Below are 19,551 nucleotides of genomic sequence, written 5' to 3'. Positions count from 1 at the left end.
ATAACGTTTGATAACTTTATAAACTTAAATTCAAAATAAAAGTGATTCTTTGTTCTGTTTTCCGTGTGTAAGTGTTTTTAATTTTATCGAATTCAAATTGATTTATTGATTCCATACGTAAAATGCACAGTGTATATCATCATTGTCGTCATTCAACTTGAAACGAAAGAAGAAGCATCGCTCAGTGTTTTTGTTGTTTTATATTTAATTTTCAAGTCGGGAATGTGGTATAAAAGAAAGAAAGAAGCAAGGACACGCCTAATAAATTTTAATTAGTTTGCCACTTTTTTTTTACTGTTTCATTCACACTGGTAACGAATATATATATGATTATTTTAAATGTCCACGAAAAAGTACAAAAATCATAGATATCTTACGATATTAAATCAGTTTTGTACGTCACATTAAAGAAAACAAATTATTACCTAACGAGCTTATGTAGCCAAAACGGAAAAAAATAGAATCCAATTCAAATTTAAACAAAATACGAACAACGATTCTAATCATTAGACAAACAATTTTTAATCGAAATGGCTTGGACATATCACACATCAATGCAACATCATCGACGGAAAAGACCTAATAATCATTGCATACGACAACAACATTCGGAGGAACAACAGCAATGTCATCGCCTTTCAAACTTGCATTGTATAAATAATTTAGTTATGTTTTTTGTTTTTTGTGCGCTATTATTCCAAAATTTTCCAATAACAAGGAGTACAGAGGTAAGTTTCTTTATACTGTTGTATTGAATGTTTATATTTAATAAGAAAAAAAAAAGTGTATGATTAAAATTGATTACTCGTCGAAATCATGCGCTTATTATTATTATAAGCACACCGTCAAACAAACAATTTTAGACGCAATCACAAGCCAGAAAATGAGATAGTGCGAAAGAAAAAAAGTAACCAAGCAGCAATTATACACCGTAGTGCCACGACAACGTTACCATATGTATTTATTGTATTTATATCGTGCAAAATGTGCTTGTCTGCATCGAACAGTGTCATTTAGAGTTGCATGTGTGATAAACATATGCATGTTTCGTCATCACATACTGAAATATCTCGACTACTACATACATATAGACGTTGTTTCTCTCATTTTCATTCAGATTTTATATGCCATCTCATTCATCACTCATTTTCAAGTGTTCTAAAGGTACGAGATAGCATATACAAACTTAGGTGCAGAGTGCACAATAGTTCATTTTTATTTCCATTTCCGTGTTTCAACTATTTTTTTTTTCTCAATCAAGTTTTTTTTATTGTTGTTGCGCTAAGATTTGCACGCTCAACTCTTAGTTTTAATTATTTTGCGCGTGGTTCATAATTTATTTGTGATGATAAGACTTTTTTGTGGCCAATCATCAATTACAAAGCAGTATTTCGTCGGCGTCTATTTTAACAACGTACCCAGTTAAGCAGTAAATATCATGATATAAAAAAAATTTGAAAATTGACCACACTATGAGCTAGAGCTATTAGTCATTCTGATAATATTTTCGGTATACATTTGTGTAAGAGTGATATATTCGTTGTGCTGTAAAGTATACAACGTTTGTTCATGCATCAAATTATTAAAATAAGTTATCTACAGTACTTAGTGAACGAAATGCTTCATTTGTATGTGATATAATTGCAATTTTTTTCTTTATTTGTATGTAATGTATTTTGACCACTACAAATTTATGCTGGTCATAATTATACTGCGAACTGGATGTGCTATTAACCGAATGGTACGATCTGAATTATATCTTGTTGAAAAAAATTGTTTATCGCTTTTAATCTTTGTAAATTAGCTTCATTGACAACACAGTGAAAACGTGTAGTATCAATATATAAACTCATAATCGATATTGTTGTTTAAATATAAGATAGTAATATTATGAATCATATTGGAATGAAATTCCCACGTATTTGAACGTATTTCAGTACAGCTCGTAAACGCTTTGACACTTCTTATGGATGATTTCATTTGTTTCAACAAGCGGAGCCGCAATTGCTTGTCAAACGTTATTCCATGAACCTAAATGAACACTACGCTTGTGCGTGAATTGTTTCGGCTATGTAGTGAACGACATTTTTCACACAGACCATCAACAATTTTAGTGGGTCGATTAGAACATTACTTTTCTTATAAAATACGGAATATATATATATATATATATATATATATTTTGTTTTCTCATCGCAACACGTGTATCATCATTATTTGCGCTAATGATTACAGGAAAAAAACGAAACGCATTTTTAATGGTTAAAAACTTTCCAGTTAAACAAGTATTGAAGTAAGATTTAACACAAGAAATGACGAAATCACTTGTATTGTCAATTTATGGAGTCTCACTTTACTGTGCTGGTATTTCCAGCGATGTAAATTATAAGCGGCTCTCTGAACTAATATTGATTTCTTGATCGTAGTGATTTTGATCGATATATTCTGCCGTTGTTTTATTGGCCGACAAAAGTTTCTAAGTTTTATTGAAGAATTCACCCATTTTGAAACGATGAAGCTCAATTTTTAAATCTGATCAAATTTGATATTTCTTTTGAGAATAAAATAGAGTTCTTTTCTTTGTTTTGAATATTTTTGATTGTTTGGATAATGAAAGTGAGTCTCTTCAATTTTTAGATGTAATGAGATTTTGTACATAACTAGAGCATAAAGAAAAAAAAAACGATAAAATGGAATTAAGATCAAAGTGTCGAATGACCGGCCAACGAACGATGAAAGGAAAAGTATACCTTCATATTGGTCGATATTTTTTTATTATTTTTCTTAAACGAATATAATATTTGTTATTTGTATGGTTTCGTACTAACAGAATTGCTGTACAAACACAAAATTGTATATGTATAATTGTATATGTGTAATTCGTTGAAACGATAAAGAATTTTACAATATTATGATATTTACTCCCATTAGACTAAATAACATGCACACAAATTGATATATTATCGTTGCCGCAATTTGACCACAATCGAACGATTCGAAGCATGGCGTGTATTCGTAATAATAATGCAATTGTGAACGTTGATGATGTATTCTTTCTGTGATAGATATATATCAAATGTACTTTTTGTGGCAACATATTATTGAATGTATTTCAACTTTTAACCGAAAAAATAGATATTTTAGAAAATTATCAATGCCACATATTATGTTCTGATGTTTTCTAAGTTCGGTAATTTGTTCTTTATCAATACCTTTTGTATACATGGTCGTCGTTGTCGATTTTTTTTCGTCGACGCCATTCTATAGTCCATGGCATTATTATTAAACGATTTTCCCCGTCGTATGCCATGCACTTGGATAATTTTATCGATTTTTTTACAATTTTGTTTGTTTTTCTCATTTTCATTTCATGTTTGATTCATTTTCCACGGCTCAACTGAATAATAAAGCGCTGTTCTGGCTTCAATAAAACGCTCATTCAAACTACAAAAGGTCAACTTGAGCGTGTATTTTTGTATATGAAGCAAAAAATAGCAAAGAAAAAGAAAACAAGAATTCGACTTGATGACGATTATTCGGAAAAGCGTCGCAGTTTTCATATACGAGCCAATTGTTGGCAGTATACATCATTTTATGAAAATTGTGTGGTGTGTGCGTATTTATTGGCCTTTCCTATGATGACTTTGCCAATGCAATGGAATTTCGTAAATGGAAAAGTTTTAAAACTCACTATCCACCAATGAAAAATGCGCAAACGAAGCACCAGGCGATTTCGGCATTTCAGTTGATGCAGATGTATTGCATTAGCATTGAAATAAAGTTTGTTGTGCATATCAAGTTATTTTATCTCTTTCTACATCAATTTACATAGTGTCACTATTGAGCAAAAATCGATTTATATGAAATCTTGCAATTGAAATTAAAATACTTCCGTCAATTTTGAGATTTACACAAGGATACTGATAAGATTTAATAATTGAATTGAACAAGGAAAAAAAATTTATCGGCTGATTTTATTTGAATTATTTTCACCTTGTACGCATCACGCATTAAACAATAACTTCCACTTTTATTTTTTGTGATAATTCATTCATTGTGCGAAATTCAGAAGATATTTTTGTTTTGACGTTTATTTTTTGAGCATTGAAATCAAATAAATATTGTAGATTCACATTCACAGAATATTATCGCCCAATATTTCGCCTGATTACTATAAATCAGACCAGGAACATATGTGTCCGTAAGAATAAATATGACAATACAAAAACGGAATCTGAAGAACGTTACATAAATTTTTTTTACGTAGTACAACTCCATACAAAAAAAAATTTATGTAACGTTCTTCAGATTCCGTTTTTGTAATGCCATATTTATTCTTACGGACACATATGAATCATTGATTTGATTTCAACGAAAAATCCATTGGCTCGTTTATTGGAATAATATTTATTCTTTGTGTAAATGTTGTTTTCATAACAATAATTTCTATTTATATCGTTGATTTGAATCAGTTCATACATAATCAGACTATTAACATCATTTAGTTGAGCTGTAATCAACAATCATGAAACACATCCTCTCCTTTTACATCATATATTTCATCAAACAATTATTGAAATTGTTTGGTATGACTAATGATTGTTACGAATTTTATCGAATTTTTTAAAAATATATATTTTTCTGGCATACTTTCTATTTCGATAAGAAGTTTGAAGGTTTTTGATGACTCATTTATCATTTTTTGTGCTCTGACCACAAATTCTGGCAATTAACCAGCTTTTGTTTAATTTATACGATAAGCCTTCATAAAACTTGCGAAAGGCATTATTTCAATGTATTAAATGTCAATTCTATTGACAACCGCCCTAAAAATGATTTCATTATCTGCCTTCCAAAACGCGGTGGATTTGCTATGAGTTTTAAAAAACACGATTGAAAGATATTACTTTGAGAGAGATCTGAATCATTGTTTGTTCAACCAGAAAATCTTTTTGAACTGATAAAAATTTAAATGCAAATAATAATCGAATTTTATAGCAAAGCATTATATATCTCCGTTGTTTCCACATTGGTACGTACAATATATCGTACGACACACAAACATGCGTGAATGTAGTTACTAACAATTTTGGCAGTTTAATTCACGTCAATGCTATTGATTGAACTATCAACCACGTCATAATTTACTACAATAATGAATCAAATTTACTCGATACACTGATTCCAAAAAAAAAAAACGCTTTACAGATACAGTCAGTTTTGACTTCGATTATATTATACTTTACTCTAGTAAATAGTAAATATATCTAGAAATATTTGATATTTTCAAATTCATAGATTACAAATTGCCAGTTCATTTTTTTTGCTGAAATTTTTTAATACTGCATGGTATGGATTTCAACAAAGATATGAACACATCTACAAAGATGCGGGTTAAAATCTTACACAAACAGCAAAAGCAAAAACAAATAGATTATCAAGTTTAAAAATAAAGAGTCTTACAGGAGTAAGACGAACTTTTCCGCACGGTGGTAGTTGCAAAATGCGTATTCTATTAAGCTAGTTCAAAATAATATTTGTTCGATTTTTCAAGCCTTTCAAGCGGCGTTAAGTTTGAGGCCAAAAAATGTGTTCGGCATCGAAATATTCTTTAATTAATATCAGAAGTACTCGCAAAAGATTTTTCACACTTCATGATGAACCCATTTGTACGACATTTGAAAGTATTCCATTTTCTAATAAAACACTATAAAAATATGTCTGACGTTAATTTTGCCATAAACATTATTTTTGCCATAATCATACATAAGTAAGAAAAAATTTGGATTTTTGTATGGGAATAATGCCTGTAAGAAAATTAAGAGGACCTCCCATACAAAATATTCGTTTCTGAGCAAAATTTTGTATGGGAGGTACCCCTTATTTTGATTGAAATTTCTTCAAACTTTTAGAATGTTATTTTTTGTGTAAAAAATAGCCTGTGCAAAGTTTCACGTCATTAGCATAAAAGCATGGCTTCCATATTTAAATTAAATTTTTCGCGATTTTTTCAAAGAAACTCTGTTAAAACTTAATTGTATCTCAAAATTAACGTCGGATTCAGTTTCTCGTGCCAAAAAACCCCCCAATATATATTTTTGAGTGTTTAAGTCTACATAAAGATTCAGGTTCTCTGACCTCAGAAACATCTAGAAAACATGTTTTTGAGATGTCGTAAACTTTGACCCATTGCAATACTTTCCCCTTACACACTAGGTGTGTGCGGAAAAGTAATAAGTCCCTCACATAAATGAATATCCCAACTGTCAAAATTTGACGATGATATCCAAATTGCTAGCAAATTTATTGAGTTTGAAAAATAAATAATCGGTTTAAAAGGCTAGGTAATATTTGTGATTCAGAGTCTGGTACTCTAAAAATGAAAATATCAAAGAAACGATGCTGGCAAGTTCATTCAATTGAACTCTTTGTTTCCAGAAATAATATATTATGAATTTCTTAAAAATGTACTCGACAGAGTGTCACGAGAAATATAACGAATTACACCTGTTTCGCGATGTAATGACTTTTTTACATTTCCCAAAGGTCACACGTTGTCTGTTGTTCTATATCGATTGTGATTCTCATAAAATAAATTTGCTTGTCATAATGTGTTAAAGAAGCGTATACCCGTCAAGTATATTTTATTGTCATGATGTACTCATACATTTATTATGTGCGACATTCAATTGAGTCAGTCAATAAGCGTGAAATTGACAATGATATATGCGTTTTGAACTTTATTAAAGTTTGCCGATTGAATCTGTTATTAAATTTAAATAATATTTTTTTTAATTGTCGTTTCAGATTATCAACGGCTATGATGATAGTAATGCGCATTGTGTATGGTATGGTGTATGTAAGAATTCCTCTACCGGACATAAACTTTATTGTAGTAACGAAACGGCACCAGTACCACTAGATAAAAATGGACAAAGTCTATTAAAACAATACTGTCCTCATTTGGTACACGGTGAAACCGACACAAAAACATGCTGTGATGCCGAACAGGTAAAGTATATTTTGCAATTAGTTTACTCTAGTTTAGTCTATAACAATTAGCAATGTATTTCGATTTCGCACATTACCCAATTTTGCGATTACATGTCATTGTATGAAATATTCGAAAGCGCTAAGTTATTACAAAATTGGAATTTTTCGTAGGCAAACATTTGTTGCTTTCTTTCAAATCATTGCAATCTTTTCAGATTTTTTCTTAATTAAAAAAAATTAAAAGAGAAAAAAGTACCACAAAAATTATCATAAGCGAACAAAGCACGCAAGAGGTCAAATTTAATTGCCAATTGAACCAAATGAATCTTTAATTGAACTTCTATCTATCATATGCGCTGTTTTCTTATGAATTTTCTTTCAAGAATTAAGTCCTAAATGTAATTTAAGGTTTTCAAGACGTTTCGCTAAAACCATAAAAGTGTCTTGAAACTCAACAAAAAAAAAAAAAACGTTCAAGTATAAACTGATAAAATTAGAAATACAAATATTCAAGTTCGCGTTTCATTGGTTTTGCAATTTTGAATGCGATAAAGTGATTTAATTCAATTTAACAAGACCATATCCAATAATGAATATGTGCTCGTTTTGTTTCTTTACAGATCGATGTTCTTAATAAGAATGTAAAATTAGCAGCAAATTTTCTACAAAGATGTCCATCGTGTTTTACAAATTTAGTACGTCATATATGTGAATTCACATGTAGTCCAGAGCAATCGTCTTTTATGAAAGTTATTGAAAAGGAAAAGGGAGAAAATGGTAAGTATGAAATCTATTCTGTGCAAAAGCTGAAGGGAATTAGATTTTGTAAAGAAAAAAAATCTCGTTGACATTTTCATTCTAATTTTTTTGAATTTATGTATCTCGATCATTCCCATATCATGATATTACGAAAAACTCTACAATTCAAAATTCAATTGCAAAACCCAAATCGAATAATAATTCTTTTGTTTAACAATAAATAAATAATTCATTCATTCATTTGGGATATGAGACTCTACAACGTATTACACAATTTGCATATGTATTTTTATTTTCACATTTCTTCTCTCAAAACCACAAATTCAAATACATTTTATGTACAATATATTTAAATAAGATTTACACTTTTATTAATATGTCTTGTATGGTTTCCTTTATCGTTTATTCATGTCCGTAAAGGCTTCGGTCCAATCGTAAAGGCAGTCGATATTTCAATAAGTGATAAATATTTAAATGGAACTTTCCGTTCGTGCTCTCAAGTATGTATTCCGAACAATGAACGTAATTGATGCCATCGATTTAATAAATGTTTGTCTAATTTTTATAGGTCATTGTTCCTTCAACTGGAAAACGGGCATTGGACATGATGTGCGGCGAGTGGGGAGCTTCGCGTTGTAGCCCCCAAAAATGGTTTGAATTCATGGGAGACGCTGAAGGAAATCCTTACGTTCCATTTCAAATAAACTATATTACAGAACCAATCAATGGTTATAAACCACTCAATCCAATGGTTGTGCCCTGCAATGAAGCAGTCAATGTGAGTTTAATTCAATTGGCCACGCTTATTTAATTAGTCAATGAATTTTAATAATTAGTGATAATTGCATTTTTTGTGTTCGAAAATTTCAGAACAAGACGTTACCATGTGCCTGTGTTGATTGTGAACAATCTTGCCCGAAACCACCACCAATACCTCAGCCACCAAAAAAATTTACAATTTTTTACATGGATGGCTATAAAGTGTGTATGGCCGTATTATTTGTTGTATTATCGACGTTATTTTTAATCGGCGTCTGTCTGTATCCAAGTCAATCTATGGATGGTGAGTTATCACTCAATACTTCTTACATTTTTGTAAAACGATATAATTTAAATGTAGCCAAAGAGGAGCACAAATTCACTTATCTTATCTGTTTGCTTCAGATGAGAGAAAATTTCTAATCAAGAAACTGCAACTTAAACGTGCTCCTCTTTTATTGAATTATATTATTTATATGTAAAATGATTATAATATTTGTTCATCTTGTATAAAGGAGAGACATTTTACAATCAATTTATTCATTAAATGGTTCAATGGATTATTAATTACCCATATTGTCATATTTGACACTATTTTGACCCTTTCAAATGGTGTATGGTTGCTTTCATTTTTTTCTAATCAATTTTTCTTAATCTTAATTCTTTTGGTTCGCAATTAATCTCTATTGAATGTATGGTGGCACGTTTTAAACACACACACTCACACACAAACAAACAAATTTTCTACATTCCGAAAATGTGTAGCGGTTTTGGTACGCATTGACTACGGTCATAATGAGATAAATTCAAATATAGATCAGCGATTAGGTGGAAATTCAAATGGACTACCATGTCAACCATGCGATGCTGATGCAATTGACGGTGAAGATTCACCATTGCAGTCGAAACGATCGAGTAGGTTTAATTTTAGAATGTATTTTTATATTAATTTTCTTCGTCCTTATAAAACCATGCATGAGTAGCCTTTCATGACATTTACATTATGACGAAATTATCTGTTTGTAAACAAATAAAGAACCAATTTGTGTTATTATTTTGTTGTTTGGTGAATGTTTTTTTATGTTATTTATATTATTTTGAAATGGGATGCCCACAAACTCAAACCGTATCATTAATGTATAACATTTTAAAATTATGAAAATATCATCTCAAAATAGAAACAATTCTGGGATGGAGAAAATTCACTTTCAAAAACTTTCAAGCTTATCACAGTCATATAGCAATTTGCTAGCTTGCTTTGAACAATTGATATTTCACATGCACTGCTATTTCACATTGTGACATTTTGTTGGCTTTCAAACTTTTATACTTTCATAAAAATTGATGTTAGTTTAGCTTTAGTTCGGCCTCGGACGAAGCTAACACTTAATTATCACTATATTCCAAATATTTGTCATGTAATGCCATTGGAATAAAGCTTCAAGAATAATAACAGAATGCGTTGAAAACAGTTAATAATTCAAAAAATTTGGTGTAATTTTTATTATTATTTTTTTGTGTTTATATTTTATGAATTTCTTGCAATTCTTTTTTATCGTTTTTCTTTTAAATATCGTCAAACTTTACCATGGGGCTTAATCCGTATTAATTAAGTTTATATTCTATTATGTGGTGGGTTTTTTTTATTGTGGGGGGTTTGTCTAAATCGTAAAATATGTATATGTATAATTTTTATTGCTTTATTGCTTAAATTTGACTTGTTTCAGTAAAACGTTGTACACTTGTATGTATTTATATTATTGATTCGTATATTGACAACTATTGTTGGTTTGCAATTGTTGTCGTTCCAGTACACTGTAAAATAGAAGGGATTAAATATTAATCATTTGGGATTTTTCATCAAAATAATCCAAAAGGATTAAATTTTAGCACTGTAGGATTAAATTTAAATACTTACTAATTGTAGCGAATTGTAGGACCACGTTGAAATCCCGCACAAAACCCAGGGCTTACGGCCGAGAGCTCCGCGCTTGATCCAGATGAGAACGCAATGTTCGTTGTGTTGTTTGTTGATTCTGAAAATGACAATGATTATATCAATTTCTAAATATGAACGTAAATTAAAAGTATGTGTAGCTTCAATTGATTAGATAAATTCAAAGCAGAATTATTGAAATGATTACATACTTGATTGGATGCTGCTCGTCTTGATTGTCGAGCTCGTGCTGGTGGTGCTGGCGGCGGATCTCCTCCTCCTGCATTTTCTTCTTCTTCTTCAACATGCCGTTGAAATGCTGGATGTAGCTCTATATTCATAACAGCACACCATCCTGTTTGTTTGTAAGGAATTAAAAAAACGAATTCATTGTCTATTGTTCATTGACTTGTTCATATTGAACTGAGAGCATATCAATTTAACAAACATAAACCTTTGTAGAGAATGTTACGACCTGCATTTGCATCACGATTCCAGGTGATAGTACGCCCAATATTTTTAGCAACTGTTAACGTATTGGAATCTCCACCGATATTTATACCTCGAAATATTGATGAATAATCAAAATATATTTTGATAAATATAAAAGTGCCGGTTTAAAAATATTCAGGCCACTGTTATATTTATCAAAAACTACAATGACTATGATAGACTATGCATGCCATCAAATAAATTTATTAATTATACTCAAAAATCGGTTGATTTAGCAATGTATTATTGTTGATGAACTTATAGGTTCCTGGTATTTTAAAAACAGGCCTCTAAAAATTTATCAAAATATACAATCACCGATTCATGTGATCGAACGGGTTCACAATAAACAAATATCAATGCGTTCATTTCACTCTTGCATAAATACAATTTCATAATTCTGCAGTCCGATTTCAAATGCTGACAAAATGTTCGCTAAATTACACTCCCAAAGGTGTGATACGGAATCTATGTTGATATTCGATGCAAAAGAATCTTATTGAAAATCATTCGTCAACAAAGCAAGAATTAATCTTTCCTCAACCCGCATTTAACGATAGTGTTTCGGTTGTTCAAGATTCTGATGGATTTTGAAAATTTTGCAAAATGTTTGCCATGTTACCCTTTTGAAAAAAAATCACTGAGCATTTTGAGATATTTTTTTACAAACAACAAAAAATTGTTTATTGAACTCAAGTTAAAAAATATAAAATGATCCCATTGGATTACTTTTTAGTCCTTTTGGATTAATCGTAGCTGAAAATCCCAAAATACTAAATATTAATACCACCGATATAAGAGTGTAGTTATTATAATGTCTTCACAAAAATGTATTTAAATGATTATAATTTAATAATAGGTGGAACATGGGAAGGTGAACCAGAAAATAGCCATCGTGAAAATAACGGAATGCAATGTGATGAAGTTGACATCGGATACTTTGAGCGTTTGGGAGCGCGTACAGAAATTTTTCTGGAAAAGTTTTTCACAGCGTGGGGGACATGGTGTGCAAATAACCAATATTTGGTACTGTTTTTAGGTAATCATTTGAATCGTATTCATTAATAACGGCATTATTTATGCCACTTATATAATAATGTTCGTTTTGTGTTTTCAACAGGATTTATTTTCGTCTGTGCCATGGGACATGGCATCATATATTTGAAGATCACAACCGACCCAGTCGAGCTATGGGCTGCACCTAACTCGCGTTCACGTATTGAACGTGAATTTTTCGATTCAAATTTTGAGCCATTCTATCGCATTGAACAGGTTTGTTGTAATGCAAAAATTGCGATTGGAATGTTATTTTTTAAATGTGGTCTATTTTCTCTAATAGATAATTATCAAATCAAATTTACCAAATTTTACCTATGAAACATCTAATGGTCCGGTCCAATTCGGACCAGCATTCAATAAACAGTTTTTGCTTGAAGTGCTTGAGCTACAGAATGGCATAAAGAGTAAGCAAGATTAATGATATTTCAATGAAGATTTTTCCATTTATTCTATGGAATATTATTTTACATTAGAACTGGGAGAAGGCACCGATCACAGCTTGGAGTCGATTTGTTTTGCACCATTGAGTTCAGAGTTCACAGGACCAGTTAAAACGAGTGATTGTGTAGTTCAATCAATTTGGGGTTATTTTCAAGATGACGTTGAGACGTTCGAAGAAACAGATGTGGATTCAAAGGGTTTTAATATCACTTATTTGGATACGTTGATAAAATGTTTTGGAAACTCATTCGATCCGGAATGGTAAGTTATAAAATAAGTTATAATTTATTAAAATATAATTTCATGATTCTTTTTTTAATAGTTTGGCACAATATGGTGGGCCAATCGATGCAGCCGTAGCTCTAGGTGGATTTTTGGAAGATGGAGAAGCATTGAGTGAATCTACAAATTACAATAAAGCTGATGTCGTAATTTTGACATTTTTGGTGAATAATTATCACAATAAAGAGCGACTTTTGCCAGCCAAAAAATGGTATTTACATAATGTTTCAATATTATATATGTTTCCATTTTGTTCCATTACTCCTTGATCGATTTTCATTTTTCCTTTTTGATTCACACCACAGGGAAGCTCTCTATGTTGAATTCATGAAAGACTGGGTGAAAAATAACAAGTCAAAACACATCGAAATCGCATTTTCATCAGAAAGATCCATTGAAGATGAACTATTACGAGAATCACAATCAGATGTTTTAACGATTCTCGTCTCATATCTCATTATGTTCGTCTACATTGCAATTTCATTGGGCCATGTTGAACTAGAACGATACAGTCGAATTTTAATCGATAGTAAAATTACGCTTGGTATCGGCGGTGTTATTATTGTTCTGGCGTCGGTTGTTTGCAGCATTGGTTTGTTTGGGTTTATCGGGTTAAGTGCAACTCTCATCATCGTTGAAGTGATTCCATTTTTGGTGCTTGCTGTTGGTGTAGATAACATTTTTATATTGGTACAAACGCATCAGCGTGATGCAAGAAGACCAAATGAAACCCATGCAGATCATGTTGGACGAATTTTAGGCAAAGTCGGCCCATCGATGCTATTGACGAGTGTAAGTGAGAGTTGTTGCTTTTTTCTCGGTGGATTATCTGACATGCCGGCTGTACGTGCTTTTGCGCTTTACGCAGGTGTGGCGCTTATAATTGATTTCATGTTGCAAATAACATGTTTTGTATCACTGTTGGCTTTGGACACTGTACGTCAAGCAGAGAATCGATACGATATTTTATGTTTTATACGCGGCAAACGCGATGATTTGCATGACATGATGCAAGTTATGGAGGGAGCCTTATACAAATTCTTCAAATTGATTTATGTGCCTTTCTTAATGCAAAATACCGTTCGTGCAATTGTAATGGTTGTATTCTTCGGATGGTTTTGTTCAAGCATAGCGGTTGCTCCACACATTGACGTCGGGCTCGATCAAGAGCTGAGCATGCCAGAGGATAGTTTCGTACTCAGATACTTCCAATTCATTAAGAAGTACTTAAGCATTGGACCGCCCGTGTATTTCGTAGCGACCGGTCTCAACTTTACAAATACAAAAGAACAAAATCTCATTTGTGGTGGACAATACTGCAACGCTGATAGTTTATCCACGCAAATTTTCATCGCAAGTAAAACACCAAATTACACGTATATTGCACGTCCGGCATCTTCGTGGCTAGATGACTATTTTGGTAAGTCTATTAGTCTATTTTTTTTTAATTGTTAAGTTAATAATTAGATGTATTTACTTTAAAAAAGACTGGACTGCCTCGTCATCGTGTTGCAAATATTTTCCAAACAATGCAAGTTTTTGTCCACATTCAGGTTAGTAGTATTTTTATATATTAACACTTGATGATTTGTAATTCAAAATAATCTATTTTATTTCTTTTATCAGATGTGGACTGCCTATCATGTAAAATTATGCTAGAACCGAATCAACGACCCAACTCCACAGCATTTGAGCATTTTTTACCGTTTTTCTTGCAAGACAATCCGGATGAAGAATGTGCAAAAGGTGGACATGCTGCCTATTCAAATGCCGTCAATTATCGTCAATCGAAAGCCAATCATACCGATGTTAAAGCATCATATTTCATGTCGTACCACACAATTTTGAAAACTTCATCGGATTATTATGAGTCCCTTCGTGCAGCGCGTAATGTATCGTATAACATAACACAGATGATCAGAGCAAATTTACGATTGAGCGGCGTTGCAGAGAGTGAAATTGAAAAGGTGAATGTATTTCCATACTCTGTTTTTTACGTTTTCTATGAACAATATCTAACAATGTGGCCAGATACGATCCAAAGGTAAATCATACAATCAATGTAAAACGTAAATATATTTTTAAAAAAATCTTTCTCTCCATAGTATGGGCTACTCAGTGTTGGCAATTTTCATTGTAACATTCATTCTGATGGGATTTGATATACATTCATCAATTGTAGTTATTATCACAATAACGATGATTGTAGTGAATCTTGGTGGCCTGATGTACTTCTGGGACATTTCATTGAATGCAGTGTCACTGGTAAATTTAGTTATGGCCGTTGGTATCTCCGTCGAATTTTGTTCACATTTAGTTCATTCGTTTGGAGTATCAATGGAAGACACACGAATACGTCGTGCGGCCGATTCTTTAACGAAGATGGGCAGCTCCATTTTTTCTGGTATCACATTAACGAAATTTGCTGGTATCCTGGTTCTTGGGCTTGCAAAAAGTCAAATATTCAGAGTATTCTATTTCAAAATGTACTTGGGAATCGTACTATTTGGCGCTGCACATGGCTTAGTATTCCTGCCCGTACTTCTCAGCTTTATTGGTGAGTTCTTGTTTATTCAAAAATTAAATAAAGTAAATACAAATAGAAAGTGTCTTTCGTCCACACTGGAAGTTTTCAATACACAATGTTTGACCTTATATGGTTATGGTATCATTTTTCTTTTCATTGGTCAAGTGAATTAATATTTACATACGCATTCAAGTCATTTCATAGTCAAATTGATTGAGAAACATGGAAACGGCCCAAGAAGTGCAATCGACATTTAAACAATATCATTATATCTGTCATTGTGTTATTTAGGTGCTCCTATTAATAAGGCGAAATTGGCGAAATATCGACGACAAGATTCACATGTTCACGAAACAACATTGTCAGCAAATGTAAGCAAAACGTCGATATCGAAATGTATTCGATCTTAATAGCTTCACTTACGTTCTTCGCTTCTTTTTTTTTTTTTCTTTGGAGCACAATCAAATATTTTACACGCTCATTTTTTTGTTCAGCTTGAAGTGAGTGTCGATTAATATTTCTATACACAAGACCTATAAACTGTCACTCCTATCTTATCTATGGTTCATTTTCACCATTGGTTCTGATGTACAACAAAAAAAAAATTTTCAAAATTTATTTAAATCTTATGTCATTTAATTTTTTTCAACTCTGTAATGGAATCTAGAACTCATGGTTGCTTTATGTATCATTTATGGTCATGTTTTTGTATATTCATAATCTTAGATACATTAATAATGCAGTATTTGATTCGAAGTATTTAATACACCAAAAATTCTTTCATCTGTTTCACAAACACATTTTGTGTCATTGGACGGTATTTTCAAGTGGATGTTTGTGAAACTGATTAAATGTACATAGATTGAAATTTTAAAATTGAATCGTTGCGGCGAAAGAGTAGCTCTTATTCTTCTCCAAATAATACTGCAACATAAAGTTTTTTATGATTAGTTTATTTGTTGTATTACAACAAATAAACCGTGTGAAAAAAACTTCATGTTGCAGTATTATTTGGAGAAAAATAAGAGCTACTGTTTCGCCGCAACGATTCAATTGTAATAAACTATATTTCAGTTCCTTATTGTTTATTTAACGTTTTTTCCTGTGTTAACATATTTGTAGTTTGACAATTTATTCCGATAATAATTGTCTTATCATTGCATCTATTTAGGCGTGATGCGAACCAAACGACGTAATACTTACGTCGTCAACCATCCCCTCAACATCGACATTTCATCAAATGCAAGCGTTTCAAATTCGCTTGCACAATCTAATGCCACAAACAATTATTTGTCATCGACGACTCCCATCTCGTCATCATCGGTCTCAGAGCGACCCCACGGATCTCTAAATTCAGAATCGGACAATCATCAATCAAATAAACTTGAGTTACCACATCAAATGCAACATTCTCGATATTCCATCGATTTGCCGTCAACAACCGAATCATCGACTACTGACTTAGTAACCAATACGTGAAAATGTAAATAAGTTTAAGATATAAATAGCCATAAACTCGAGTGCATCGTTTCGCGACTTCCTCAATGCAGTTCTATTTGTGTAATTGTGTTGTACTTGTCTCGTTTGATAGTAGAGCGGATATCATACAGAGAAAAATATCCTAATAGTGAAATAATAATACTTACCTCCAAATAAATAAATTGAATGATTTTGCAAGCATTGATAATGCAAACTCTCTATTTTCTTCGTGATAGTGGATAAAAAAAATTGGCTTTGTGCAATTTTGGCAAGCAGGAAGTTTTTCTGTGTATAAATTCGTTGAGAGCGCAAGTGCACTTGTCTATGAAGGTTAATCGAAAGCTATTTATAAATAAATCATATGGAAATTAATGTCAAAAATTTGTAATTGGCTAATGAATATAAAAACGGCGTCGAATTGACATCGAAAACAAATTAATATATAAAAGGAAAAAAACAACAACAACTAATTGCTCGTTACCATCACTCATTGAAATGCCTTATATTTCGTAATCAATCTTGATCACATTAGTCCATTTCATTTTCAACTGTTTTTAAATTAAACATGTTAATTTATATTTAAAATATCGATTCACAATTAGAAGAAAAACACTTCTGATTCTGTCACAATTTTAATCACTTTTTTTTTCTTCGATCACAACTGCAACTATACCAGAGAGCGATTCAGTTATTATCGTTGATATAATAATTTCATAAATTCAACATATTCAACGATTTTATTGATATTAATTACATTTTTCGAACATGATTTGACGTGTGAAATACACACTATCTTGGAATACGGAATATTTATATGAATTCGCAAAAAATAAACTAATAACTGAATTTATTATGTAATAAAAACAGAGTAGACAACAAAATACACACACAATAACAACGGAGTGCCTTTAACTTGCTTATTATTCTTAGAACATTAACATTTATGTTAATGTTAATTTTAATGAACTGAGTAGAAAGTTTAATTGCGAATTTAATTTATATAAAAATTAGTGGCAAAATTCTGCTTAATAATGTTCAATGGGAGTTTTGGTGAAATAATAACATCATAAAAATAATTCTGCTATGCTATCTTTTGAAGTCGTGAAATGGAATTCTTTTGTGAATACGATTAGTTGTTGTTGACATATGATATAAATTGCTTTTTTTTCTAAACTATATAAAAAGTAGATATGCATTTTTGGTTATGGAATATAACACAGGATCAAGTTGGCAGTGGAACAAATGTATAGCTAGATACACGTTTTCGATTTAATGGCTTATTAATTAGTTTGGCAATTATTTCAAATGTGAATTCGAAGGATTCACATTAAGTATGTATTATTATAAATTGAATTTATTTTGTGCATTCCACATTTAAAACATTCTTCTTCGGAACTGATATGATCGTTATTTCAAATGTTCAAGACTATTTGAAATATCGATGCGAAACGTAAAACGAATTTCAACAAAACTAAGTTTTTTTTTTCGATTTTGTACATTTGTTTTGAATGTTAGTTTGTATTTATAGTTGAATAGATAAATTTGCATCAAATTTCCGACATTTTAATTGAAATGAATATCGCGTGTTTGTTAGCACAAATTGATTACAATTTGAAACACACTAAACTTTACGGTGTGGTTGATTTTGTAGGTGATGGAGATTGCAATGTGTTTTCCTTTACGTCCATTATTATTTAAGTTCAGTATTGATTTTTAGTTGAACCGAAGCGATCAAATCAATGCAATTTGAAAAGAATCTAAATTTTTCGATCCATATGCAACCCAATGATATCAATAAGTCACAATTGAAATATTAGTAATAACCTTATATATTTTTTCCGGATTTTATTTATGTTTCGCATCAATGGCAATCATTACAAGGAATTTACTGGAATGTTTGAAAAGAATTTCTACCAAAATTTTTAAGTTTTGCCATCTTTCATAAATTCAATGATATCTATTAAAACAACAACAATTAGCGTTAGAAAAACAAGTAGCTATTTATAAAATGAAAACCATAAAATTATTCATAATATAATATTTGAGGAAAAATTCGTTATTTTTTGTGTTAAACCAAATCATTTCCTTGAATATCTATAGACACCATCAAAAATAAAAATCAAAGAATCTAGTTTACGTGCAACAAGTAAGTCATACGAAAATACAACAAATGTCGTGAAAAGAAAGAAAATAACAAAATGGTGATTGAACACAAATACGTTTTTAAAACAGGATAAAACTTAAAAACTTAGTATAAAATCTATTTTTCAAAATTTGCTGAAAAAAAATAATTTATATATAGCAGAGATAACATGACGATACAAAAGTCAATGAAATAGTTTGCCACAGATTATTTTATTTTTCTGTTCCTCATTGTATCAGTATATAACTGACTCAAAACAAAAAGAGAAGTAAATATGGCTGTTATACAAAAGATACAAAAAAATATTTATGGAATATGTATTATGAAATGATTTGTTAGAAAAAATGAATATTTAAGAAAAAAGTGTAATGTAAAAGTGAAAAAATGAAAAACAATAAAAAAATATATTTATGTAATTTGTCCATGTACGAGTATTATTTTCTATCATTTTTATAACATAACTTTTTTTACATGCCGATTTATTGGAGGGTAAAAAGGTAAGATCTCCCATATTAATGAAGAATTTAAATGAAAAGGAATTTGCCTTGTGTCGATGTCAATTTTTTGTATATTTTAACTAATTCCCTGCATTTTCGCAGACACTAAACAATGCCACAATTTTTTTTTTTGCATTGTTCTCTTTTGTTTAAACCATTCGATTATGGCAACAAGCATTGTTTG

General features: G+C 31.1%; 1 protein-coding gene across 3 annotated transcripts; it reads left to right on the top strand.

Annotated features, from left to right (window-relative positions):
* The first annotated feature begins 264 nt into the window (after positions 1-264).
* LOC116348127 (NPC intracellular cholesterol transporter 1) lies at positions 265-19,244 on the top strand. Of its 3 annotated transcripts, XM_031779001.1 has the most exons (18): positions 265-728; positions 6,808-7,011; positions 7,614-7,770; positions 8,173-8,252; positions 8,321-8,530; positions 8,623-8,815; positions 9,277-9,426; positions 11,799-11,978; positions 12,060-12,211; positions 12,279-12,402; positions 12,472-12,700; positions 12,762-12,932; positions 13,027-14,141; positions 14,209-14,274; positions 14,348-14,765; positions 14,827-15,278; positions 15,540-15,619; positions 16,420-16,538. In XM_031779001.1, exons 1-18 carry the CDS (start codon positions 531-533, stop codon positions 16,423-16,425), a joined length of 4,185 nt encoding a protein of 1,394 aa, XP_031634861.1. In that variant the 5' UTR covers positions 265-530; the 3' UTR covers positions 16,426-16,538. The 3 variants fall into 3 exon arrangements, with proteins under 3 accessions (XP_031634861.1, XP_031634858.1, XP_031634860.1); XM_031778998.1 differs by lacking the exon at positions 15,540-15,619 and having other exon boundaries at positions 269-728; positions 16,420-19,244; XM_031779000.1 differs by lacking the exons at positions 9,277-9,426; positions 15,540-15,619 and having other exon boundaries at positions 269-728; positions 16,420-19,244.
* The last annotated feature ends 307 nt before the right edge of the window (positions 19,245-19,551 follow it).

Source organism: Contarinia nasturtii, unplaced genomic scaffold, assembly GCF_009176525.2.
Source record: "Contarinia nasturtii isolate CC-2019 unplaced genomic scaffold, AAFC_CNas_1.1 Cnas_scaffold_2291, whole genome shotgun sequence".
In the NCBI taxonomy this organism is placed as follows: Eukaryota; Metazoa; Arthropoda; class Insecta; order Diptera; family Cecidomyiidae; genus Contarinia; species Contarinia nasturtii.
Note: the sequence above shows the minus strand (reverse complement) of the source record. Positions and strands in the feature narration are given on the sequence as shown.

Excerpts from the sequence above, each read along its gene's own strand:
- LOC116348127 (XM_031778998.1), top strand. The coding sequence starts at position 531 with ATGGCTTGGACATATCACACATCAATGCAACATCATCGACGGAAAAGA. Across the intron at positions 9,427-11,798 it reads ATTGCAGTCGAAACGATCGA|GTGGAACATGGGAAGGTGAA; the intron begins GTAGGTTTAATT and ends ATTTAATAATAG. Across the intron at positions 12,212-12,278 it reads CATTCTATCGCATTGAACAG|ATAATTATCAAATCAAATTT; the intron begins GTTTGTTGTAAT and ends TTTCTCTAATAG.